Below are 27,559 nucleotides of genomic sequence, written 5' to 3' on the forward strand. Positions count from 1 at the left end.
GATCGTATTATGCAGCGTTATGCAACAGTCTATGCTGCGGCTCTTATTTTCCGTTTTCTCTTGTAAATTAAAAATAAGAATGGAAAGATATGGGAACTGTGGATATTTTCTTTTTTTTATTTTTTTAAATGTTGTAATTTTTAATTTTGTTGATACATGAATTGGAGAAACTTTGCAACTTAATAGCATACAAATCCGACAATATCCCCTAAAATATTTTGAGAAATTTCTGAATTCGCCCCTGCGATGAAGTACAATGCGGTAATTGAATGATTTATTAGATTCATATGCGTGTCACATATACATTGGAGCTGTGAGTGTTTTATCAAAATAATGTTTTGCGTAACAATCAGTGTGATTCGGTTTCATGAATGCAAGATTAACTTTACTCTCGGCTCCAACATATTCTTTATATTCTTTCAATTCTAAAGGCTATGCCAAAATCTGCTGGTAATTTAAAAATGGCTAAAATATATTAATGTTAACAGCAGTACACTGAGAAAAAAATGTTCACATGAAATTAATTTAGTTTGTCTTTATTTTTTTCATTGGAGAAATGTTTAACTATATAAATATAATATATTTAAATACATACATTCCACTGAAAGTAATAAAAATAAATTAAATTAATTTAATCTAATGAACAATTTTTTCCTCAGTGTACGGTCAGCATATTCAGCAGCTTTTTAGTTGCATTCGCTACTTTCTCCTCGTGTGTCTTCCAGCTTCTTGTTTCTGTTCCGTCGAAACCTGAATATCTACTTATTCTTATGTATCTCATCTCGTAAGTGTAGAAAGTGTAGCTGCACATCTAAAACTGACACATCAATTCGGCACACATATACACACATAGTTGCGCGTGTTGTCGCTCCGACACTGAAACCATATCTGCATTGAGTATGCAGCCTATCAAACGATTAAGAGACTTACTTTACAAACGAAACATTGTTGGAGTAAGAACCTAACATCAAATTATAGATAGCCTAAATATACGGTGAGTTTATCGATGGTTTCTCTTGCTCGAGAGAATGATAAGTGACGAAATCCCATGAAATGAACGGTGAACGAGTGAGAACTCTTGTCGCGGGTACCTTAATTTCTTAAAAACCTTTGAATTTGCTTGAAACATATATTGACTTTTAATATAGCTTGCGAATGATACTCTTGACGTAGCCATTTTGGAATCATATACTTGAAGTTCGTACTTTGAATGTATTTTTGGCAAGTAATATTTCGAGATTATCGATATATTGTAGTCGATCGAGATAATTTATATTCAAATGCGTGTATAGCACTAACGATAGCTTTTATGAGAAAATATTAAATATAATGTTTTATATGAATGTATATCATGATTGTGTAATGTATACATTTGGAAAATATTTTTTACGTGTTATTTTTAAGTCTATTATTAAATTTAACATTATTAATTTGCAGCATGTGACCAATTTGAACATACGAAAATGCCAAAGCAGTGAAATACGAAATTTGCTGAGATTATCAATACCTGCCTATATTTATAAACATAAATCATGAAAATTAATTATACACAATTGCCTATAAAGACGCATTATTTTTTTTTTATGGCCGGTAAGTAGAAAATATATAATATCTTAGATATCTCATATTTTAAAAATTTATTCACTTTTAAGATCCTCGTTTATTTTTTATACATTTTATGAAAAATATATAAACAAAAATAATTGTAACATACTGTCATTAAAAGTGATAAAAATATATTTTGGTTCTTATTTAAAAAGTAATAAAAATATTCTTGGTTTATATTTAAGAAAACAGTTATATAAGTGTACTCTCTAGAAACATTATATCTTTATCACGTAAAAAACAATAGTTATATATTACAATAACTATACGAAAGTATTAACTATACGAAAATAGATTGTTAACAATTTATAATAAAAAATATGTATTATTACACAGTGAAAAACATTTTGTATTTTTGTTAGAGACGATCCACTTAAAACTTTGTTAAATTTTTCTATTGAATTTTTAACATATTCAAGTTTTAATTTTACATAATGTAATTATGTTATTTATACCTATATTTCAAGTTAAACTGATATTCAACATTTCTCTATCAAAATAATGTAATTGTATAAGTGAACAAATAATAGAAAATTAATGTATTTTTAAATGCAAAAATTATAAGATAAATAAATAAAATACTTGTTAATTTAACATACCATAAATGTTAATTTAAAAAAAAAAAATGTTTTCATAATGTTTACAAATTGTGCCAATGTTAGATTTTTTATATAACATTTGTGATACTTTCTAACATATTCATCTTGTACTAAATTAATACAAAAATTTGAATGAATCTTTGGATATACATGAAATATATTAAATTTAACACAAATTTTCTGTGTAAGTACAATTCATAAATGTCATTACAATTATTACTTTTATTTTAGCTATGGGTCCTATTTTGCCATTTCTGCCAGTTTACGGCAAGCAACTCGGAGTTTCACCATTAATTATGGGTAGCATCACAGCAATTTTACCTATTTTATTTCTTATCGCAAAACCAACATTTGGCTTCATTGTGGACTATTTCCGCACTAAAAGGAAATTAATATTTATAGCGCTACTTGCCATAACGAGTAGTTGCTATATTTTGATGTACTTTTTACCGGCTTTACCCGGTCCATTCTTATCAGGTCATCAGTTTCAAAATGTTTCCTGCGCATCTTTACCGTCTTGCGATATGGACTATGTAATTTTTAATTTTTTGCACATTTTTCGAATAATAAAATTTCTAAAACAATTGTTTAAAAACTGAGTCTTACAAGAATTTGTGAGTTAGTACTTATTAAATCTTTAAAAATATTTGTATAATGTGCTTTTAAAAATATCTGTATTAATGTGCTTTTATATATAAGCAATATATATTTAAAAATTTTTTTTGTTTTTCTTTTAAGCATGCAGTGGAATCATGTAACAGTACAAAAGATGCTACATGTCATTGGATATGCAAGGACGTAAATTTTTCTACAAGATTGTCTTTTCATGCAACTAAAAAGGAAACAATTATTTCACCGAATACAACATGCTTATTAAATATTAATGAGACGTCATTGTGTCAAGAAAATATAATAAAGAATTATAATTGTAATGTTACTTGTAATAACGATAATTTTGAAGATAATCATTGTTTATATACATCCATTACTTTTTGGGGATTCGTGCTCTTAATGTCTCTTGGTAATATAGGATTTAATGTTTCTAATAGTATAAGCGATGCAATTTGCTTTGACGTATTGGGTAAGTGATTTGTAAAATTATATCTTAGTGTTATGTAGAATGTAAAAATGCCCACGTAGATATAATGTAACTTTAATTCATTTTTTTATGATATAAACAGTTTAATATTTGTACATTAATTTAAGTTTTAATATTAACTCAATTTTATGTGATAATTTAAGGAGAAACATTTTTCTCAATATTTCTTTTCAGGTGAAGGTGGACAAATGGGATATGGTAGACAGCGAGTATGGGGCACAATCGGTTTCGGCATAGCAGCATTTTTGGCTGGGTACACAGTAGACTTGTGGTCGCAAGAAGAAACCTACAAAACTTACACACCGGCGTTTCTTCTTATATTCGTATTTACTTCTATCGATTTGATCTGTTGCAGAAAGTTGGAAGTAAGTTATATTAAGTTATATTAAGTAAGTTATATTAAGTAAGTTATATTAAGAATTAGAAAGAATTAGAAATGAACATAAATATATGTAGTGTACAATTTTTTTCTTAAGATTTTCTTACATTGTATATTGTAATTACAGCTGCCGCTTATGTCAGAGTCGCCAAATATACTGAAAGATATATGGACTCTTTTGAAATTAAAACCTATTGTTATATTCCTATGTTTTACTATTCTTGCGGGTATCTTTGATAGCTTTATAATATACTTTTTGTTTTGGTAAATCTTTGTTTCTATTAACATGTATTCTCTTATATTTATTTGTCGTAGAATTTTGAAATTTAATTAAATCGAATTATATTCAGTACAATTTATTGTGTTTAGGTATTTGGAAGATCTTGCTATAGAGACTGGTTATATGAGTGAAATTAAATTGATAGAAGGTCTAATCGTAGCTGCAGAAACTCTCGGTGGCGAGATAATATTTTTCTCTTTGTCCGGTAAATTATTTCTCTGTCATAAGTTCGTGATACATAAAGCATTTACGTAATTAAAGATATTGTTGTACCTAATATAATGTTGAATCTTCTTTTTTAGGTAAAATATTGAAGAAGTTTGGATATGGTTACACTTTTACATTTTGTTTTGTATGCTACGCGTTACGGCTGGGATTAATATCTCTTGTTCCAACGCCATGGTGGGTACTTCCCGTGGAATTTTTTATGCAGGGTCCATCATATGCACTTTGTTATACAACAATAGTAGCATATGCAAGTGCAATATCACCACCCGGCACATCAGCTACTATTCAAGGAATTGTAGCAGGGATGGATGACGGTTTAGGTGAGTTAATTTCCCCTTTCCTGGTTTTTAAAAATCATTTTATAATAGAAAAAACACATAATAAGTAATATATATGTATAATTCTTTTACAATCAAAGTTTTTAATCATTGAAATACAATATTTTCAGGTTATGCACTTGGCAGTTTGGTTGGAGGTATTTTATATAAGAAATTTGGTGGTGCAATAACTTTAAAAATATTTTCAATGTTTGCAGCATTTTCTGCATTTATGTATTTCATTCTTTATTCTTCGTACTTAAAGCATAAAATACCAGGTAAGGGATTACATTAATTTCAACTGCAAAATATGATAAATTTTTTCAGAATATTATAAAGAAGGAATTTCTTTTCTTTATTTTAGACACACAAAATAATGTTGAATGGAGGAAACCTGATGATGCACAGAGACATTGTGTTGTAGCAGAATGATAGTCCATGTTATCCCATGATGGGTTGTAGCCCATTCTATATATTTTTATATATAATAATAAAACAATAATAAAAATAAATAAAATAATAAAAATAATATTTATAAATAATAATAAAATCTAATGTTTTAATATCTATATATTATATATTATATATATTATATATAAGTATTTTATATATATATATATATATATATATATATATATATATTGAAGTGTAAAGGTATTCGTACAGAAAAAATTTATTTTATAAAAAAAACTTTATTTTTAAAAAGTAAATATTATTTAGCGAGAAATGAGTCATCGATATCGATACAATGATTTCAACATCAATTTGACATTTCGACGTTTAATTGATTTTCATTTCTTGTTGGGTAATTAACAATTTATTCATAAAGAATGAGTAGACTGTATGTTTCTTAAAATTATTTATTTATTACATATACCAAAAAGATGTGTATTAATTATAGAAAATATATCTGAAAAATATGCAACAATTAAAAATTGTATTGTTTAGATGCTTATAAAGTATTCGTAGAGTCGACAAATTTAGCTTCTAAAATCAAAAATACATGCGAAGCTCATTTGTTTATGTTAGAACAGAATGTATTCAAAATTTTGAAAGAAATAAATTAAATTAATATATAAAGATATTAATAGCAAATATAATTTTACACTAACATATTACAATTCTTAATCTTGATCGAAGATTCCAACGATTAAATCGCAGAAAGATAAAAAGCCAATGTGAGCCAATACAGGTTGATCGTGCATAAGAATACCATATATTTGAAATGAAATAAATTACAGACGTTTCGACTCTTATCATTAGGTCATCTCCAATGCAAATTTGAAACAATGTAATTTATTTCATTTCAAATATATGTGACATTCTTATACACAAACCAGGTTTTATATCTTTATTTTTAATTTTTTAATATCCAGGGCTAATATCTTTATATATTTCTTTAATTTATTTCTTCCAAAATGTTTCATGTTTATAACTTATAAAGATCTAAAAAGAATTCCTCTGTGATTCGATTCCGGCTAAGTCAATACGAATTACGAAATTGTTTTCGTATTATATGTATACATATACTGGATATGGAATTTGAAACTACAACTTACTGTTACGGATCTTTTCACATGAAGCCACCTGATATCTTAACTTATATATATATATAAAATATTGTATATAATAAAGTATAATATAAATTTAAAATAAAAACAATATATTTAAAATCTTAGACTGTATATGAAAAAACACTAACTCGGTAAACAATTTTTCATGCATGAATATGTATAATAAACATACATAAACACATATAAATATACAAAAACATGTATAATTGAGATATATATATATATATATATATATATATATATATGAAATATGTCCATACATGCTCATACAATCCTCTTTCTTTGGTAAAATTACTTTTTAGTGTAGAAATAATAATAGTAATATGAAAACATCAAAAATAATTAAAGGGATATTTTTCGCATTGTTCGTTTTAGAAAAAAATAAATTTGGAAAAATGTAAAAAAACTTGTTCACAATTATGCATAATTTTATACATATGATAGAAGAAAGCCGATACTGACATAGGTCTCCTAAAGATAAGGTCTCCTGACACTCCCTAATTTCTCAGAAACTAACTATATGCACTTTATTAATACTAATAAAAACATGATCTGTTTAGTTAAAAAAGTGTAAACACATAATTATTTTTGTGACTTGTTTCTATACGAAATCAACTAAAAACAAATTCTATACATGTAAAATTCTTACGATTTTTCTTTTCAACTGTGTAATTTAAATAATAGTGACTATATCATTAATAATATTACATCGTTTAAATACTTGTTTCTGAGATATAAACGTCATCTAAAGATCTTATAGCAAGATATAATATGTATCTTATTGAAGGTCTTCTTATTTCAACTCAAGTAATGACAACTTTAATTCTCTGTCAAAAATTACTACTCTTAAAAAAAAATTAATGTATCTGAAAAATTAAAACCAGATGCTACAAGGATAAATGATTCTATTCTATTCTTCGAGTTGATGTAGCCTTCGCCACTGGCAGCGACTCAGGCCAGAGCAGAAACTGGAGCAAATATCTGAACACCCAAGCGGAACGCCATCTGGAGAGAGATGAAGGGATTAAATTTATCCCTCTTCACCCCCTAAATCGCGAGCTCACATATATATAAATTACACCTTTAGGTTTAACGATTTTAAATAGGCGTTGATCAACCGACAGCCAACAGAGAGTGGGTATGATGGATGTTGATAGGAAACATAGGAAAGTATTTTTTAAGGTAGGTACGCAGTTTGATGGATTTATATTGAGTACAAAAAATTATATGATTTAAAAAATTATATGATTTATGTCGTGCCTGGAATCTCCGCAGAAACAAACAGAGGAGTCTATTATTCCCTTCCGATGCAGGTTGTAAGCAAAAGTTATAGTGATTGGAGCGCAGCCTAGAAATGATGATTATTTCTTCTCTTTTTAATGATTTATTATAAAATCACGATTTCGAAAAGTTGTTCCTATAAAAGTTATCATGTAGCTGCCCTTTATAGGTGACAAAGGATAAATGATGTATCATCGTTTCATGTGTGACAGAATGCAGCCTGTGTGTGATGTCACTGCTGGATACCGTGACGAGAACAATAGTTACTTTCCATTTACACCAATTCTCAGATAATTCTCACTTGTGACGTCATAACTCTTTTGCTTATAATATACATAAGATCTGCAAGGAAGTGTAGTGATGTTTATTCATTCATAAGTCATGTATTTATTTTACAGCAATACAGCAAGTTGTTGACAAATATTATCCGCAGGAAATTTAAATAATCGAATATCTTTTTCTGATCTATTGATACAGTTTATCGCAACGCAACAAGGCATTTTATAAATTTTTTTGCCTTCGTTAATATATAATATTTCAATTTTTTTTATATCCTTCTTTTTGTCTCTTAGTTTTATGATAAAATTTCGAAGAGTAGAAATACATAAATACGAAGCTACAAGGTTCCAACAGCTTAGAAGCTATAATCTATAACAATCGTAACGACTATAATTTTCTCAGCTGAGCGGCGGAGTGGAAACAGAGCAAGAAGTGGAGAAAGGAGTAAAAATGGCGGATGTGCTAATACTCAGTTTATAGTGCCTTACTATAAGAAGATTACGAAACTAGCTTCTTGCGTAAAGAATGAGCGAGTTCAAAACAGTAAGGCGGCTAGGTATGCTTACCGAGCGATTGAATATGATTGGTTAGATCTATAAGTAACAACCAATTATGCTCATTTGCTCGGCGAGCAGCTAGTTGCTTTGTCTTGAATGCGCCTAATGTCAGAAGGACACGAAAAGAATGTGTGGAATACGGTCGACGATAATGACGACGTATCTTAATATGGAAATGGCAGTTCGGAACTTTGCGTCGCGATATCTTCGCTTGTAGGGTACATAGGAAAAAAATAAAAATACTTTCATTATATATTCCGAGCGCCTGCAATCGATTGAGCATACTTAGAACTTGATCAGTTCAGCCCTTATTGAGTTTCCGATAATCTCAATCTGATGCAATTTGCCGGTTCGCATAAAGGAGGCACATTCGTGTCTCGCGCCATAGTTTAGCGTCGAGACACTATCAAATCTGTCTCCAGATCTTTTATATGTTGTAATAATTATATATATTATGTTTTATATTATAATTTGAAAGAGTCTCTTTCCTCGTTCAGTATATAGAAAATATAAAAAAACAATAAATAAAATAGCAATTTAATGTGACGTATGTCGAAAACATGATTGCAGTTATCACGTAGACTGCGTTCCGTTTGCATAATGTGTATGATGTATCATTTTATCCTTGTTTGACACTCGACAAAAGACAAGGATAAAATGATATATTATGCGCATTATGCGTGAAACGGAACGCATTCTATATATATATACACTACTGTATTCAACTGTATTTAAATAGGTTTTCTCATGTTGCTTAAAATCTTAGAATATACATACTGGAAGGGCCATAAGTGACTGTCGATGCACCAACATCTAGTATTTGTCCTTATCTGAATGCTTCACCGTAATGCGTTGATTATGAATATCTATACGTTCAAACTTCAAAGCTCGCGAAACGGAAGCATATAAAATTATTAAAAAATGGGATGTTATATGTCTCAAAATATCAACGAAGCAAAAATATTTCTTCATGCGTAAGTATAGCCTTACTTCGTAAATAATTTTAAGCCAAGCTTTAAGGTTATGTATTGAAGTAAATTAAATTATGTAAATATATAAAATATGTGTATATTTTTATGTGTATGGTTATCACCATAATATTTAATATAATTTAAAAATTTATATGTTATGCACACAATGTTTAGATTTCCTAAAGATGTAATTCAAAAATCTAAATGGTTAAATTTTTGTCAAATGGATGAAAGAAAAATAAACTCTGTTACTTTGCTGTGATAACTATTCTACATTTTGATAAATATTCTACATTTTTTCAAGTTCGAATTACGTGGTATCATTACGCGCAAGCGCACAGCAAACAAGCATTCAGACAAGGACAGATAGATGTTGGAGATACTTTTATCACATTGGTTATTATATGGTATGGCCCTTTCAATATGCATGTTCTAAGCCTGAAATCCTCAAAAGTATGTTCGAGCGTTAAAAAAATTGAGTGCAAAAAGTGCAGGTAAATAAGTTTATTGATCTCATGACGAATTTCACCATCTCATCATATGTTCAATGCATGTAGTACATACTATAATAAATGTACATTTAGAACTTTCTAGGTTATCTTTATAGGATTTCTCTCTTTTAAGAACGACATTATATGAACAGGATATATAGGTATCCGATATTTGATGAAAGCGAGAAGAAAAGTTCTAGTGTAATCTAGTGCAGCGATAAAAAAATAAACCAACTAATTCGACGATTAGAAAGATGACAGATACTTGGCGTTTGGATATTTTACCAAACGAGATGTTGTTATCAATTTTTAATTATTGCAATGCGTATGATTTGATACAACTCAGCCAAGTATGCAAGCGATTTTATAGGATCATATCAGATACAGGCTGGAATAAAAAGAGGAAATCATTTCTCGTTACGAATCAAACATCGGAAATGTTTCGTAAAAGGTATGTTGTTAGATAATGTTTAATCTGTGCTTGAATTAAGAATTTCCGAAATGTTTCTGTTTGAACCTAAATTTAGACTTGAACGAAGCAAATTCGATCGCAAATTCGAAAACGTAACAATTCTCAAGATAAGATAATTATAATAAGATAACGAGATCTTATTTATTGTTTTCTTTATCCAATGTGTATTTTTATATTAGAGATATTGATGTTTAGCTTTGTTGAGAATATGAATTATATTATCAATCCATTAGTAATTGCATTAAACTAATCGATAGAGATCTCATCTCGGAAATTACTCATCTGTCTAAAGTTTAGAACATCACTCGTCCTCCTTTTTTCCTACGGACCTTGGTATTATTGGTATCAAGTGGTTGTGTTAATTGCGAGGCCTTGCGGCGATATTAGATAACTTTCTAATTTCAGATAAATCTAAAATAAGCAATCTGTCTCTGTACGAAATACTAGAATTTATCTGTTTAATTGACTAAATATTAAAATTATTATACTATGAAGTTTTGTTCCTCTTTTGCTATCTTGTTTATCAATTAATTAATATTGGAATCTCCTGTTAAACGAGAAATAAACTTGTTTATAAGTTCTGTTCTAATTAAATGTGACTGGACTTAAATAAGAATTGTATATTCTTTTATTAAGAAACTTTCAACAAGCTTTTTACAAAAGAAAACTGTCTTTTTCTGATAATTTTATATATATGTATATATATAAAATTATCAAAAAAAGACAGTTTTCTTTTGTAAATTGTAAAAAGCTTATTGAAAGTTTCTTAATAAAAGAATATACAATTCTTATTTAAGTCCAGTCACATTTAATTAGAACAGAACTTATAAACAAGTTTATATATAAGAAAGAATAAAATAAAAATTAGAAGATTGTTGTGTTATTTTTAGATGTTTTACATTATTGCAACCACATGCAGCATGGCACATATCTCAGAACTGGCATTATGGAATATATAAAAAAGAAGCTGTATTCTCATGGAAAAAAAGTATGATACCATGGCTAAGAATGACGGACAATATGCTTTGGTGGATGTTTGGGGATCTTTATGGCTTTAAGCGTCATGAGAAGACATTAAATAAATACCGATCAAGATGTCATACTGTAGAATCCTGTGGTCTTCACATCAACAAATTCATTATTTGGAAAAACTTCATCATATGTGGTTATATGTATGTATGTGTATATATATTAGGTGTTGGAATTAATTCGTAGCGTTTTACAAGTGATGGGAAGTACTTTCATTAATGTATTTTTTAATGCTCATGTGAAATAAATAACATTCTTTCATTAAAAAACGCTACGAATTAATTCCAACACCTAATATATATATATATATATATATATATATATATATATAGTTAATCATTTTTTATTTTTGCAACATACATATAATCCTTTGCAAAAATTTTTACAGGGATGGCACTATAATCTATTTTATGGTGAATTTCGAAGATGATTTGCGTACTGCAAAGATGATCGCACAGAAGTCAGCTTCTGTAAAATCTACTGTTAATGCCATAGATGCCTCATTGGAAAATGTTATTGCGGGTTTAGATAATGGTACAGTAAAGGTAAGATTTGGTGGAATCTGATACAATAATGTAATATACGATGTAAGATTTCTGTTTAGATATTTAGACATCCAGAACTTTTGAATGTAAGAACTTGGGATCAAATATGCAATATGGATATAGACAAAAGAATGCTTACTGGTGATGATAAAAAGGGGGAAGTCTATATACATCTAAAGGATAAAGTGCAATCGCTTTCAATTGATCCTACTGGAGTAACATTTGCTGTTGGCTCGGCTGGAATAAATGACGTTCCATTACATATAATCAATGTCGAGCGGTATGTGTAATATTGCAATATTTAATCGATCCATGAGGTCTAAAATTAACTACAATTTTAATGCGATCGATCATACAAATAACACGTATTAAATATTTTGAAAAAAAAACTAACGGAGAGATTTCAGTTACACAATGGTCGATACAATGCAGCACGAGTGGAAATACGGCGCTGGAATATTAGACATGGTATGGGATGATCCCAACACTTTACTCACTTGCGGTTATGATACGTACATCCGAAAATGGGACTTGAGGTAACATCTCGATTGCTCAATCACTATTTTCAACTTTATGTAATATTAACAACTATGATTTGAGAACTGGAAGATGCGTTTGCTCATGGGTGGATCCATGCGATGCAACATTATATTGTATTGCATCCGATAATCAATATACTATGATAACAGGGACACAGTATAATTGTTTAGCTATTCTATGGGATCAGAGGAAAAGTGATTTCGTTCAGGTTCTTATCAAAACTTTTAAACTGATATATGTATTTTGTAAATTACAAATTGTTTATGATAAATACTTTTTCAATATTTCTAGATGTATTACGTAAATTCGCAAGAATCATCTCGACGCAGCCCAATCTATTCTTTACAATTTGATAGTACACATCTGTACTGCGCTACAGATAAACGCATGATCGAATTAAACTTTTCACTCCGTTCAAATCAAAAGCATGATTACAAGTCATTATTTGCATATTTAAAAAATAGGTAGATGTAGATAGATTCAAATAAAACTTTTCATGCTAAAGAAAAATTTAATTACAATTTGTGACGAGAAACATGGAAGAAATGAAGGGCAAAATCAAATTCTAAGAATTGAATAGGTATCTCGTAAAAATGATGCGCTTTATAAAAACAGCGATATTATTTTATTATAAACTGTAATGATCCGAATTGTAATTATTGTGTATTGCATATATATATATATATATATATATATATATTAGGTGCGCAACTAAGTTCTCGCTGTTATTTTGATGAAAATGCAACTTTATTGTGAAAAAATGGCTTGGAAATGGCTTGGCGGGTAACTCCTAATACTGAAGCAGGCTCTTCTTGCGTTTGGCACGGATCCTCATCGAGCAATGCCTCCAATTCAGCGTCTTCGAAGGTTTTTGGCCTTCCTTCATGCGGACGGTCGTCAACATCGAAATCACCGTTTGAAGCGACGGAACCAATCTCGGCACGTTGTTTGCTGAGCAGCATCTCCGTAAACTTTTTGGAGCTCTCTATGCGCTTCAGCCGCCGTTTTCTTCGAATGACAGAAGAAAATCAATACTTCCCGCATATGACGATTATTTGGCACAAAATCAGACATTTTCACACCAAAAGAATATGACGTAAAAACAAAATCACTAATGTTTCAAAGCGATTTGTTTTACCATATGTCTAAACTTGGTTCATGATATTTAGGTTATGTCAGAATCAATCAGCACTTACTGCTGGAGCCATCTGTTGACAAACAGCGGGAACTTAGTTGCGCACCTAATATATATAAAAATAATAATTGTAAATATTTAGCCATAAATATTACTTTATGTTCATAACAAAAAAATGGAAACTAGCCAAAGTATTGTTAAAATTTCTCGATGTAATTCTTGGCATTACCGAAGATCTATATTTGAATCTGCTGTGCGAGTTTTGTTACGAGATTTCATGCGCATTTACAGAATTTTACAACAAACGTTATTATGTTGAAAAGAATCAGTCTGGTGAAATAGTAAAAATAAATATGGGACGTCTCTTCCTCATGGAAGCTACTGCGCTTATTTTAGAGAAATGCTTTAGTTTATTAGATTTAAAACCTGTTGCACAAATGTAAAAGGATAAGAGAATAAATTTACCATATATGTATACGAGTACTTTAATATAATGAAATATAACAAAGTAAATTATAAGAGAGAGAATGTGAAACTAATTTAGTGTATTGAAATAAAATATTATAACATCTGATTTAATAAAAAAGTATTAATATAAGAATATGTCGATTTTTTTAAATGCAATTTTTCTATATTATTTATTATGCTATATATCTACAATGCATTGTGAACTGTTGCTAATTGAAACATTTGTCGCGACAATCAATTTAGAAGCGTTAATGGTATTATTTATGCTTCTGATTGGTTGTCGCAATAAACGTTTCAACTGACAATGGTTGTTTGCAATGCCCTTTATAAAATCTCAGGTCTCTGGCTCTGTTGATGTATCCGTCGCATATTTGAAATAGAAAAATAAGCCTTACGAATAGACTGTATCGTGACTCTGTCACGACATTGTGAACAGGTTTCGAATCTCTGGGATAAATATGTGTAAAATTAGTTAATATCTGATCGAGTCTTAAGCACGATCAAAACGATTCTTGCGATATATATCCATTTGTATAGAAACAGAACTATAATAAAACATTACCTTTCAAGTGATCAGGATTGTAATAAACAATCCTGATGAAAGTAATGTCAAGGAGTAAAATAATATATCTTCGTAACTTTTAGATCCCAACGAGTCGAAATTGGGCAGAGTATCTCCATTTTAAATTAAAAAAAAAAGCGTGCTCGTGCCTGTAATGCCGGCTGCAGACCAAATGCAAACGCGATGTTCGTCGTATGCGACACGCGATATCCTACTATACTTCTAAAGAATTCTAGATAAAATTGCCACATATGTTCTTTTTCTCCTTCGCCATATGTGACTTCTGATAATTATCTCGAGACACGACAGTATCTCCGCACCTATTACCCATTAATTGTCTAGAGTATCGATGAGATTACACTATTAAAGACCGTCGGCCCGGAGATAATTGAAGAACGATGACATTACTGACAATTAATAAAAATTTATGATTATTAACATAAGTATTTTAATAATACATTATTAAATTCGATTGATTTTTTTATTATATAAATGCTGTATAGATAAGTGTGTTTACTTTTAATGCTATAATATCTTATATATTGCTGAAAAATTACAATTTTTTCTGTGCAGTTATTATTTCTATTGATAATCAAACTCAGATGATAACATTAAAATCACAGTTTTAAATAAAAATCGAGTATTATTAAATTTTAAACATATATGTCTATAAAACTAATAAATCATGAAATTAGTACCATATTATTAGTTTCTTATTCTTAATCACTTAAATTTTAACAGGCATGTTAACTTTCATAAGTGCCGACCGTCTTTAATAGTATTTCGTCAGAAGTATGCTGTTATACAACGTGGAAGTTGTATACGAGTTTGTGTACGATAGATTTTTAAATCTCTTATCTTATGAGATACGCAGACTTCAAACTGATTTTTTATCAAGAATCTATCTTGTTTCGATTATTATTCAGAACACAATATAAGATTCTCTCTGTCAAAATTGCAGTCTGAATTATTATCAGCACGTTATTTATTTAATATAATGTTTAGATTTGTTGGTTACATTTTAAAAGTATTTTACTGATTTGGAATGGATCTAAGATAATTTATCTGTAATTTATGTGTGAATAATTTATGTTCATATGATATCTTTTTTCTAGATTACACCTTGAAGTATTAACATATAATTGAAAATCATTCTGTATAATAAACAAAGTCAATTGTATTGCAATGATTTATTATTATTATTATGATGTATATCAGCATATATATATATATATATATATATACACATAAAAGCAATATCATTTTTCCATACATATATATAAGATAGATAGAACGATTATAAAATATTAAGAAAACAATTTTTTAACAACGAAGGCAAAGAATTTATTAGATTAATAAGCTTTGCGTTTTATTTTGGATTACTTCCACTTTAAAACTAATATAGCGTAAAAACTTAATATAACAAAAATTTGAAATGTTATGAAATAAATATATTCTTTAATGGCATGCTATGCACAAATATTATAAATGCCATATTAATAAATTTTAGATGGTAGAAAGAATAGGCATTTATTACGATAATGCTTATTCTGTATTTCCTTCACGTATTCAAAACTTAATCTTGTTTAAAAGAGGTATAGCTGATATCCCAAAACCAATATTAAGTATCTCATTAAGTAGCCTTCTAAGAGGATCATTTATATTCATTTTTTTTAATCACTCATCAAAGCATTTTTCGAATCATATAATTAAGAATACCACCGTGTTTGAAGTAAGTTAAGTCGACATCCGTATCAAATCGTGCAATCACTTTGAATTTCTTCCCGTTGTCCGTGTTCACAGTGATTATTTCTTCGGGTTGACAATTCGTGGGGATCATAATATCATATTGCTCGTAACCCGTTAATCCCAAGGTCTCTGCAGTTTCTCCAGGAAGATATTGTAACGGAATAATGCCCATACCCACAAGATTGGACCTACAAATAAATAAACGAATTTAAATATAGATATGCATTAAATAAAAGCAATTGTAAACCAGCTTTTTTTAAATAAAAATAAAAAACTCATTATTTTATTTAAAATTGTTTACTTTAAACATATAAGCAAACTCTTAACTTTTTAAAAAAGATGTATTTTAAAATTCAATGAAAAAACTATTTGAAATTGATTAAAAAATAAATATAATACTTAAAAAAAAATACTTGCCTATGTATTCTTTCATACGATTCTGCTATAACAGCTCGAATACCGAGTAAATATGGTCCTTTGGCGGCCCAATCTCTGGAAGATCCAGATCCGTATTCCTTGCCAACCAAAGCGATTAAAGGTGTTTTGTCTTTCGCGTACTTCTCGGCCGCATCAAATACGTCCATCTAAATTATATATAGTCCAATTATTATTAACACATTCTCTATCAATGTATATTTAAAAAACCGTCCGTTACAAATATTATGCCACTTTTTAAACATTTAAGGGATTAAACTGGTGTAAAATTTTTAAAAAATCGAAAAAATTTTTTTTCGTATTTTTTAAAGTAGTTTGAAACCTATAGAATATGGAACAAAAGGTCTTAAATATAAATCCGAGTTAGTTTCTGAGTTACAAAGCTTACAAAATTTGCACTATATGATATAAAAATCATATTGTAGAAGATTAAATGCGTTTTTCTTGAAATCTTGTTTTTCAAAATGATGTCGAAGGTTTCTCAAGATGTACTCATCGGATTGACTTGAATTTTCTTTTTTTATTATTCTTATAGTATTCTTTAAGTATTGATCGAGGATTTTTACAATATCATTATTATTTTGCAAGATACTAATAAATTAATTAACAATATTTGTGGCAAAAGTCAAACCGAAAGTTAAAAAAAATTTTTTTCAATCAAATTTTAATACAGTTTGAATAAGCTCGGTTAATGATTAGGGAATACAATACATTTCAGTAATATTTTTTTTTGTTTTTGTTTCATACGATTCAATATGGCGGAATAATCGACATTAATGACTGATGTGAAAAAAATTGATCGTTCATAACATTTTAATAAATGGTGTTAAGAATGATTTTATATATATATATAATTTTTCCTTTCATTTTGTATATTTTATACCTTCAATGTGTACTTGAATAAGGTACCAAAACACAAGCCAGCAGTTTTTTTAATTTCTTCCATGCTTAAAAATTATCTATACGACTAGTCACACACCGGTCTAACCCCTTAACGTATTTAAATCACATATATTTAAAAAATGCAAAAAATTTATGCTTATTTATCTATGACAAGGATTATAATTTATATTTAAATATTAAATAAATATTAAATATTTAAAACTGTGCAGTGAGAAATTAAACTAGAACGAGAAAACACGTATAATACCTCTTCATTTGTTGGAATGTAGATCGTTCGTGGTCCCGCTTTACCAATAAATTTATTCAGGAGACGAATGTTAGCGAATGTACCTCGCGCCATCACAGCATCGTTTCCTCTACGCGAGCCATAAGAATTGAAATCTTTTGGCGTCAAACTATAAATGAAAATAATTATTAAAAATTTAGTTTGCATACGTTGTCTCCACTATCTCATTGATACCAAACTCACCCTCGATTAGCTAGATATCTCGCCGCTGCTGAATTACGCGCAATACTGCCTGCTGGACTAATATGATCGGTTGTAACAGAATCTCCAAGATTTACGAGCACTCGCGCTTTTGTAATCGATTTGATTGGAGGTAGCTCCTGTAAAATCATTTTTCATTTTTTTACAAATACTAGATGAGTTTTTGAACCAGAGATGTTTTTGAGATATGTTTTTGGACGTAGAATCCGAATGTGCAATAAAAAGTAGTGGTTCCCATTTAAGATTTCAAAGTTACTCCAGCCCCACTCTCAGGGGGAAGCAGAAGGTGACTAACTTTTGCAGGATAGAATTGCTCCCTCAAAAATATTGAGGGTTTATTTGGAACGTTTTTTCGTACAATGCTTATTTTTCCAAATATTTTGCAATCTCTGATTAAAAGACTTACGCAGTATAAAAATTTTATAATAAAAAAGCAAAATTATTCTTTAGCACATAAATATCTTTAAAAATAATTTTAAAATTTTGTTTAACCCGACTGCTATTATTAGCACAGCTCAGATTTTTCTATATTAATATCTAAAATTCTAAATATAACATAATTTTTAAGAAGTGAAAGCTAATGTTAAGATAAAAAAATAAATTTAAATTCTTTTCGTATTCTATAAAAATTTCAAGATCAAGCATTTATAGTGTTTACAACAAAATTATATATCTAATTACCTTCTGCAAGTTATCGAAATAGGGTGGACTTGTAATGTACGTAGAATTAATATCCCATGGGTACAGATTGTCGTGAGGTGCTACCAAGTTTGCCCAAGTCTCGCTACCATGTTCGATTTTACTATAGACTTCTTTGAACATGGCTGGAATGACATACTTTTGTTCAACAGCTTGAATTTCTGATCTGGTTGGCCAAATATCTCGTAAAAATATTGGAGAACCATCGGCTTTGTGACCTTGTGTAACAGAAATGTCATATAAATTATGCATATGCAGTACGCATTTCTTATAAAGACTACATATAAATCTAACAAAGCAAAGATGAGTTTACATCTTACCCAGTGGCTGTTTCTCAAAGTCGAAGTCTACAGTGCCAGCAATAGCATAGGCTATTACTAGGAGCGGAGACGCTAAATAATTCGCCCGGGTATTCGGATGGACTCTGCCTTCAAAGTTCCTGTTGCCTGACAGAACTCCACAGCAAACGAGTTCATTCTACAAGATATTTAACGCTGTTTTATATGCAGAGATAATTGCATAATTAAGGAATATGGATGACAATCTTTGCGAAGTTTAATAGTTTTTTAATGATTTTTAAACGCAATTTTATTCAATTTATAATTGTCAACAATTTATAGAATTATTTTTACCTTTTAGCAAGAATTGAAAAAAATGACAAGTAGAATTTAAATACGAAAGCAGCAAATTACTTTACCTTTTCAATCATTTCGACTATAGCGTCAGGAAGCGGGCCGCTATTTCCGATACAAGTCATACAACCGTAACCAATGATGTCGAAACCTAACTCGGTTAGATATGGAATTACACCACTTTCCTGGAGATAATAAGTAACAACTCCAGAGCCAGGTGACAATGATGTTTTTATATATGGCTCAACACTCAAGCCAGCCTCCACTGCCTTTTTAGCAAGAAGACCTGTATTATATTAAAGTAGCAAATTTTATATTCTAATTCACATCCTTCTCATAGAATTTATATTCTTTCATAATTAAATAGTTAATGAAATTTTATATTAACGATAAAAAACTAAACATTTGTCATTTTCCTTACTTTTCATTTGTACAACAATGTTTCTTATCATTCTAATCTAAATTTCAAAGTATGAAACAAATTTCTTTAAATAAACAAAATGTTTAAGTTAATAATGACTATCCTAATAATAATTTAAAGCACTAATTTCATTTTTAATTATATTCGAGATTTAACTGTGCTTTTAAAATCTAAAAATTCGTATTGCATTAACAAACGCTGATAATTTTGGATAGATATTTAAAATTGCGTTAACAGATTGATTTCATTTCACGCTCTTCAATAAATCATTTGCATTAATGTAATAAATTATAAAATATTAAATGTTATGTATAGCTGCAATAAATTTTTCTGACAAAATTCATAACACACCTGCTCCGAGCATAACGCTAGGATTGCTAGTATTCGTACAACTGGTAATAGCTGCAATTACTACAGAACCATGTTTCAATTCGTATTCTTTCTCTTCGAACTTGAACTTCCCCACGAAATCCACCTTCGTAGGGGTCAAACCATAACCTTTGAAGCCTACCTATAACAAAAAATTGTCATTATGTTATATATTTTCAACAGTTTGTAAGAATTTTATTTATATAATTAAAACAATAATAATTAATACAATCAAAATAACTCTTTTCGTGGTAATAAAAAATACTCAGTTTTCTTAATAATTTCTAATAAAAAGATTCATTAACAATTAATGCTGATTAAATTTAAATGTAAAAGAATATGCAACTTTGAAAAGAAAAAGTTAAATTTTTGTCTCAATTTAACACACATAAGCTTTTGATGCATATGAAAAAACTGGATTGGATTTTAATTATATGATAGAGTTAAACCACATATTCGAATATTACAGATAAGTATAAAGTTTAAAAGTCATATATCATCTAATATTCTTTATTCGTATATTTTTAAACATCCTTTAAAAGAAAAAAATGTAATAATCCTTGAAAAATATCCCTTCTGAGAAGCTACGATAAAAGTCGCAAATAATTACAAGTTAAAAATTGTTAAAAATTACGCTATAAATAATACTTTTTTTACGTGATTTATTATTCCAAGTCATTATTTGTTGTCTCATAAATTTGGCAGATTGATTGCGTCGAGTAGCACGATAGAATTCATTGCCCGATACACAATTTGCTGAAGAAGCAACACGAACTCGCAACGATCTTTAAGCAATCACGAGGTCTATGACCTCGTGCTTACTTCATGCGTGCACAATCCAGGAACCAGCAATGGCAAGTATTTTTAAACAAATACTAATAAACAAGTCATTAAATATTAAAGAAAAATGTATAAGTCAATCAGATTATTTTTAACTAATTGTGACAACTAAGTGTGACAATAAAGATACAAAACTAAGAAATGTCCATAATAATACAAAGATTCATCATATTTATTTTAAATCATAGCAATTATGAAAATAATATATTTGTTCGTACCTTTATGGATATTGTTTAGTATTATTTATATTTTGTAGAAATACTTCAATAGTACTTGATATATTAATCGCGATCAAAATGTGCTGAACAGAAAATACAAATACTTCTTTTAACATCTTGTTCATTAATATAAAATGACACATAATGAACTGTTAGTACAACATTAATTAAATCAAAGGTCTTTTAAACAAAATTTTCCATTGTTTTCCGTAAACATATCCCTTTCCAAATCTTAGGCACTGTGCCTTAATGGGAAATCTGAGCTCTTTCTATATACCAGCAGGCACGACAAACGATGGCTCATTTGCAATGAAATGTGTGAGCTTTGCAAAACGAATGTAGTAGGATGTTGTATCAGCAATTTCAGTGCGAGCTCTGAATACGTCTTTCAGAACTTATACGAAGTGACCAAAGACTCTTGTCTTCTCCGACGAGACGGACGGATCGATCGATCAATGGTATGTGCGTACGAATTATTTCTTTCTTCATAAATTGTCAAGTGCCATATACGCATTCTCCTATATTTTAAGAGAGAGTCATGTGTTTAACAGTCCACCTATATCATAAATATAAAAAATTTCAAGCAATTTGATACAATTGTTCTTATATACAAAGAATATAGAAAGATTTTTTCTGATGTATAATAATCGGAATTTTTTAAAATAAAACAAACGTAATAGCTTGTATTCTTCAATTAATTAAAACACTAATGCAAACAATTGGACAATAATTTAATATTATTATATTTTTATATTAAAGTCATAAAAAATATCAAAATTATCAGTTTGTAACATTTCTTAAATTTAATATGATTCAAAATTCTCATTATAGTATTGATTTTAAATTGAAAGAAATTTACTACTTATTATAATTTGATTTTGTTTAATCTAAAATTGGGTTTATACCAACATATATCCATTAAAGTATATAAGTATACATATGTTATCCATCTTCGATATTAATTTCAATCGGAGTTGAATTTCACGCGGAAGAAGTGTTAACTTTATGATTCAGTGGATGAATTTCTTCGACAGATGTCCTTGTGCCTGTCATAGGCCAGGTAACGCGATGCCAATGTTGAACATTTCGAATAGAAATCGATCGACACGTTCTTAAACACGTATTGTTTCCGTTCGTTGAGCGATCATTCGCTGCAGTTCGCCTATCGGATTAAGACCGCGGCTTTCTCGACATGACCGCGAGTTAAATATCATATTCACGTAATAAATATTTTTTACATTTCTGTGTGTGCTTTTCGTATGTTCATTGAAAGTTTCTGCAGTGCTACGAAAACAGATTTAATAGTAATTCAGTATGCACTATCATAAAAGTAATGAAACATAATTTTTGTTTATTGAATATAGTTATTAAACATAATTTTTAATTATTGTTAATAATTGTTATAATTTTTAGTTTCTTATGAATTATTCTTAATTAAAAACTTGATATTAAAAACTAGTGATAAAGCTGAACCCAATAGAGGGTTCAGAAGCAGATCAGAAATAGGAATAAAAGTTTTTATAAAAGGTCCGCCGACGAATACAAGAGTTAATAGTCGCGAAAATTTATTTACTATTGGTGAACGAGTGAGCTCAGATATTATCGAATTTTTTGTTAGTGTGATCTTCATCTGACTTGCTATGTCGTGAAAATATCGCAGTTTGTTAGCATTGTGTTCTACGATTCCAAAGATGAAAAAATTTTGACGATCGTTGAAAACATTACCAACAAATAATTATCGTGAGTATCCAATTATGCATATGTAGGACACAGCTTTGAGTATTTGAAGAAATACTTCAATAGGTGAAATCGTTCTCAAATTTTTCTGAAATAATCTGAAATACTTCTGAAATAGCTGAATTTTCCTCAATTTCTTTTCAATAATTGAAAGAGAAATATTTTTATATTTAGAAAAAAAATTGTACAGAATTCATGGATTCGATCGATATCAGCGTTGTGTAAGAGGATTGTACTATTGGATGCGATCGTAGCCGGTAAAGTTGTAATGGAAACTTCACCGGGTGATGATTGCATCCAATATCAAATCCCTGTACATCTAACGTTTACAGCTATATGCATATCGCTCTGCTAAGTATTGTTGTTAGGGTCGAGTATGTGACTGGTTACACAAATAAAAAAAAAATTTGTGACTAGATCATATACTCGTCTTTAATGGCAAGAAATATCACCTGCAGATTCAGTTCACATCTCGTTCATTTATCTTTGGTGATCTAACTATATGTTGTATCGAAATATCATAAAGCTAGATCAGCAAAGGAAAGATGCTCGAGACATAGCAACACAGGATATTGTCGGCGATCATATATCAACGATACAGACACGTTTTTTGCAGGAGTAATTTAATATTAGTATTACTAATGCATGTGAAATAGTATGTATTTAATAGTATAAAGGATGTCCCAAAATTCGCGCATTCGGAATACAGGATATGATACTTTATGCTAAAACAAATAACTTTTTCCTTTTGCAAAATTGCGCTTGACAAATAGTTTTTGCAGGAGAGCAGGTTGAAATTACTAAATAAGTACAAAAATTATTTATCAGATGCAATTTCGTTAAAGGAAAAAGTTGTTTGTTTTAACATAAAATATGTTCTGTACTCCAAATGTGCGAATTTTGGAATATCCTGTATATTTTTATCGAGCTTGTTTTACCGTGACATTAGTATATCAGAATGTCTTTATTATAAACTGATGTATAAAAACTGGAGTCTCCTAAAAAAAAAAATGAGTGCCTTTGATTACATTAAATTAGTTACATATATTGTAGATTGTCGTGAAAGTAAATAATTTTTAGTCACAGAGTTCAAAGGGACTTTTATTGTGATATGTTAATGCAAGCTAATCATATCACAGTATAAGTTACCTAGTTCTCTGTCGATTATTTTCATTTTTTGATCGTATATTTTTTTTTAACAAGTACTATGCAAGCTTTTTAGAAAAAAAAAGGATCAAATTCATTTTAACGCTAGCTGGCAAAACAGAGGTACAGCATGAGATGGATATAATCCAGTTTGACTTACATTTTACAGTCACTGGGTAATATTCGTCCCTTGTATGTACTAAATAATCATCTTTCTTAGAGTGCTCATATTAGCATTCTAGATTTATCATATTGTTACACTTATTCTATGTGTACGTATTGTCGATATAATTATTATTATTTATCTTATTAAGTAACAAAATATGGTCTACAGCAGATGAAATAGATTTGCTAGTGAGTATTAATCTATTTCATACAGAAATGTTTAAGAGTCACCAACCTTGTTTACGAGGCAATTTCTGAAGTCTATTTGCATGTCGGATACTGAAACTCTATCATGAGGTCTTTTAGGTCCGCTGACACTTGAGACTACAGTGTTCAAATCCAAAGTGACCACCTCGGAAAAGATTGGATCTTGGTTCGGGTCATCATAATTCCTTAACATGCGTACGTTTTTAAGATATTTCTCAATCTTATCAATGTGTTCGTCAGCTCGACCTAGATAATATAGAAAAAAATATATTTATATATTACATAAAATATTTTCATATATTACATAAAATATTACATCTAAAGCCATCATATTATAAAAGATATTTATAAAAATATTAGGTGTAGTAAAAAGAAATCCATTATTTTTCCAATAGATAGTTTTAGTAATCTGTATCACGCGTAGACGAGATACAGATTACTAAAGCCATCTATTGGAAAAATAATGGATTTCTTTTTACTACACCTAATATATAATTACTGATAGAGAAAATTTTACCTGTTTGCTTGAGATATGCTAAACTTTGTTGATCCACTGCGAAAAAGCCTACGGTTGCACCGTATTCCGGACACATATTAGAAATGGTAGCACGATCCGCAATACTTAGCTGCGTTACGCCTGGTCCAAAGAATTCGACAAATTTTCCAACCACTCCGATTTGTCGAAGATTCTGCAAATATGTAAAATATTATAAATTTATAAGATTATATAATTAATACTTATTAATATTACTTATATATAAAATATATAGTATATTCCATTATATTGTATATAAACTTTATCCATTAAAAAATAAGTAAAATTGTATTTATAAAAACATATAAAACATTTATATTACAGTAAAAATATTTCTCTAAAAAGCTTCTATATTTTTACTAAGCCTGCTCGGAAAATTCTTACCTTTGTAATAGTTAAAACAAGATCAGTAGACGTGGCATATTGATTTAATACACCTTCTAATTTATATCCCACGACTTTTGGTATTAACATAGAAATTGCTTGACCAAGCATAACAGCTTCTGCTTCAATACCTCCAACTCCCCATCCAAGTACACCCAGACCATTGACCATGGTAGTATGAGAATCAGTACCAACTACGCTGTCAGGATATAGAAAATTTTTGGAGTCAAATACCACTCTTGCCAAATATTCTAAATTCACTTGATGCACGATACCACTTCCGGGAGGAACAATTAACATATTTTTAAATGCCTTTGCACCCCATTTAAGAAACATGAAGCGTTCTTTATTTCTCTCAAATTCGAGTTCTTCATTTTTTTTTAAGGCATCATTGCTGAAAATACATAACAATAATAGATTTATATAAACAGATTATAGGCAATATAACACAAAAATAAAAAAAAAGATTCTTGGATTTTTTTATTTGTATCTCTTCTCACAATATTATCAAGCATATTACGTAAAACTTTTTCTTTTCTTGTAACATTTCAGCAATATTAGAGTTTCCAGATTATTTTTTATTAGCTTATGATAACCTTCAACTCTGCATTATTTAAAAAAATCAAAACACACTTGATAAAGCATACTTGATGAACTATACCTTCTAATAAAATCAGCCTGTATTGAATGATCGATTACAAGGTCTGATGGACAGATTGGATTAATTTTATTAGGATCGCCGCCGAGTTTCTTTACAGCATCTCTCATTGCTGCAAAATCCACAACTGCCGGTACTCCAGTAAAATCCTGTTTGTAATTGAATAAGCAACAATAAGTATATTTTTTGCACATAACTAAACTCAATAAAATATGGAAATTTTGGAGATACTTCTTTACCTGTAATATAACTCTTGCAGGCTTAAAGCTCACTTCGACTCCCTGTTGAAGGGATTGATTATTTTCCCAATCCAAAATTTTCTCAACATCTAGTTTTGTTACTTGGAAATTGTCGCAATTACGGACGGCACTTTCCAAAAGAACTCGGATAGAAAATGGTAATTTGTCTATAAGGCCGATACATATTAATATTTATTCATTAGATGTGAAATAAGACAAAAAACTTACCATATTTTGTGCTTAAACTGCCAATATCATAATACTGACAATCTTTCAATCCAATTTTAATGGATTTTAATAGACGCTTGTAAGGATTTATTTCTGAAATAAAAAAAATTATATAATTTATTTTTATTATAAGTTAAAAAATGTATGACACAAAATATATTATTTTTATACTTTTATTACGGTACTGTTAAAATAAAAAATTATAAAATTTAATAGCATCAGAAAGCAAAATAAAATTATTCCAATTTAATTTCTATTAATATATTTTCTTTCCCTTTAAATTTAATTAATGTATTCCCAATTATAAAAATATATAAATATTTAGAAGACTACAGTTGCATCTTCAAAATTAAAAATTTGTGCCTTTTTTTTCATATTGTAACTTTGGACATTAATTAAAATATCTGCCCAAATTCGTATACAATGAATATATATAAGAAACTATAATATTTTATGGTATTCTTCGCGTTTATATTAATACATAACTCTATAAAAATAAGTATTTTTTAAACTCTAAATGTTTCATTTTTTTATATGTTGCAACTTTTATCCTCACTTAGAACACCCATGAGTTTTAATTCCTTTAAGTTCGAATATTATTATGGAATATGCGAATTAATATTTTTCACTGGAATAAATTGATCTAATGCAATGACTTAACGATAATAAATCCGTTGTCTTCACTTGTTTACATTTCATTTTTTTTAACAAAATAACGCCAACAAACAAGTACACATCTCTTCACTTACCAGCCATGATTGTCACTGAACAAGTCACGTCGGCCTCATTGCACGATACGTATATAGCGCCTATATGGCTTAATACCGAGTGTCCCAGAAACACTAATATTCGCAATATACGATTTCCCTAACAATTTTTCGTCAATACGAAATCACCGCACGTTGCGTAAACGCGGAGCGATTCTGTGAATAAATTATTTTTCTTTTCAAATTGAAATTAGGCACTAAAAGTGCGAAAACATAAAAAGAAAAAAACGGAATGAAATGAAAGTTTCATCAGGTTATGTAACGTAACACCTCTCCCAAAGTAATTCACATAATTCTCTCAATTACGACGGAAAGGAAGGGCAAAGTTC

At 29.2% G+C, this 27,559-nt stretch overlaps 3 protein-coding genes and 1 long non-coding RNA gene across 8 annotated transcripts; 2 read left to right on the plus strand and 2 right to left on the minus strand.

Moving 5' to 3' along the window:
• Positions 1–105: 105 nt before the first annotated feature.
• LOC147911129 (uncharacterized) lies at positions 106–1,068 on the minus strand. The gene is made up of 2 exons (XR_015545238.1): positions 931–1,068; positions 106–876 (listed from the first exon to the last, which is right to left on the minus strand). It is a non-coding gene; the product is annotated as an uncharacterized LOC147911129 (long non-coding RNA).
• On the plus strand, positions 795–5,589 carry LOC105148175 (major facilitator superfamily domain-containing protein 6). Its single transcript, XM_011059734.2, has 10 exons — positions 795–994; positions 1,438–1,590; positions 2,436–2,737; positions 2,943–3,285; positions 3,478–3,668; positions 3,810–3,946; positions 4,052–4,167; positions 4,265–4,510; positions 4,639–4,785; positions 4,872–5,589. The coding sequence occupies exons 2-10, from the start codon at positions 1,533–1,535 to the stop codon at positions 4,937–4,939; spliced, it is 1,608 nt and encodes a 535-aa protein (XP_011058036.1). The 5' UTR covers positions 795–994; positions 1,438–1,532; the 3' UTR covers positions 4,940–5,589.
• Positions 5,590–9,043: 3,454 nt separating this feature from the next.
• On the plus strand, positions 9,044–13,982 carry LOC105148174 (F-box/WD repeat-containing protein 4). 4 transcript variants are annotated; one of them, XM_087406590.1, is made up of 9 exons: positions 9,044–9,172; positions 9,474–9,663; positions 9,754–10,111; positions 11,023–11,304; positions 11,550–11,706; positions 11,766–11,986; positions 12,114–12,242; positions 12,307–12,454; positions 12,538–13,982. In XM_087406590.1, the coding sequence occupies exons 3-9, from the start codon at positions 9,915–9,917 to the stop codon at positions 12,712–12,714; spliced, it is 1,311 nt and encodes a 436-aa protein (XP_087262716.1). In that variant the 5' UTR covers positions 9,044–9,172; positions 9,474–9,663; positions 9,754–9,914; the 3' UTR covers positions 12,715–13,982. The 4 variants fall into 4 exon arrangements, with proteins under 4 accessions (XP_087262716.1, XP_087262722.1, XP_087262723.1 ...); XM_087406596.1 differs by having other exon boundaries at positions 9,764–10,111; XM_087406597.1 differs by having other exon boundaries at positions 9,777–10,111.
• A 1,691-nt stretch (positions 13,983–15,673) lies between these two features.
• On the minus strand, positions 15,674–27,508 carry LOC105148173 (cytoplasmic aconitate hydratase). 2 transcript variants are annotated; one of them, XM_087406562.1, is made up of 15 exons: positions 27,213–27,508; positions 26,464–26,556; positions 26,236–26,402; positions 26,000–26,145; positions 25,339–25,732; positions 24,937–25,108; positions 24,448–24,665; positions 20,089–20,248; positions 19,382–19,602; positions 19,005–19,161; positions 18,667–18,902; positions 17,968–18,104; positions 17,746–17,893; positions 16,578–16,744; positions 15,674–16,348 (listed from the first exon to the last, which is right to left on the minus strand). In XM_087406562.1, the coding sequence occupies exons 1-15, from the start codon at positions 27,217–27,219 to the stop codon at positions 16,096–16,098; spliced, it is 2,676 nt and encodes an 891-aa protein (XP_087262688.1). In that variant the 5' UTR covers positions 27,220–27,508; the 3' UTR covers positions 15,674–16,095. The 2 variants fall into 2 exon arrangements, with proteins under 2 accessions (XP_087262688.1, XP_087262686.1); XM_087406560.1 differs by lacking the exon at positions 27,213–27,508 and adding an exon at positions 27,020–27,047.
• Between the last annotated feature and the right edge of the window lie 51 nt (positions 27,509–27,559).

Source organism: Acromyrmex echinatior, chromosome 1 (assembly GCF_024713525.1).
Source record: "Acromyrmex echinatior isolate Ae372 chromosome 1, ASM2471352v2, whole genome shotgun sequence".
Lineage (NCBI taxonomy): Eukaryota > Metazoa > Arthropoda > Insecta > Hymenoptera > Formicidae > Acromyrmex > Acromyrmex echinatior.

Coding starts and splice junctions, on each gene's coding strand:
- LOC105148173 (XM_087406560.1), bottom strand. Junction 25,109..25,338: donor TTGTTTTAACTATTACAAAG/GTAAGAATTTTC, acceptor ACATATTTGCAG/AATCTTCGACAAATCGGAGT. Junction 16,349..16,577: donor TCGTATGAAAGAATACATAG/GCAAGTATTTTT, acceptor ATTTATTTGTAG/GTCCAATCTTGTGGGTATGG.
- LOC105148174 (XM_087406590.1), top strand. CDS start 9,915: ATGACAGATACTTGGCGTTTGGATATTTTACCAAACGAGATGTTGTTA. Junction 10,112..11,022: donor TCGGAAATGTTTCGTAAAAG/GTATGTTGTTAG, acceptor TGTTATTTTTAG/ATGTTTTACATTATTGCAAC. Junction 12,243..12,306: donor ATCCGAAAATGGGACTTGAG/GTAACATCTCGA, acceptor CTATGATTTGAG/AACTGGAAGATGCGTTTGCT.
- LOC105148175 (XM_011059734.2), top strand. CDS start 1,533: ATGAAAATTAATTATACACAATTGCCTATAAAGACGCATTATTTTTTT. Junction 1,591..2,435: donor TTATTTTTTTTTTATGGCCG/GTAAGTAGAAAA, acceptor CTTTTATTTTAG/CTATGGGTCCTATTTTGCCA. Junction 4,168..4,264: donor AATATTTTTCTCTTTGTCCG/GTAAATTATTTC, acceptor CTTCTTTTTTAG/GTAAAATATTGAAGAAGTTT.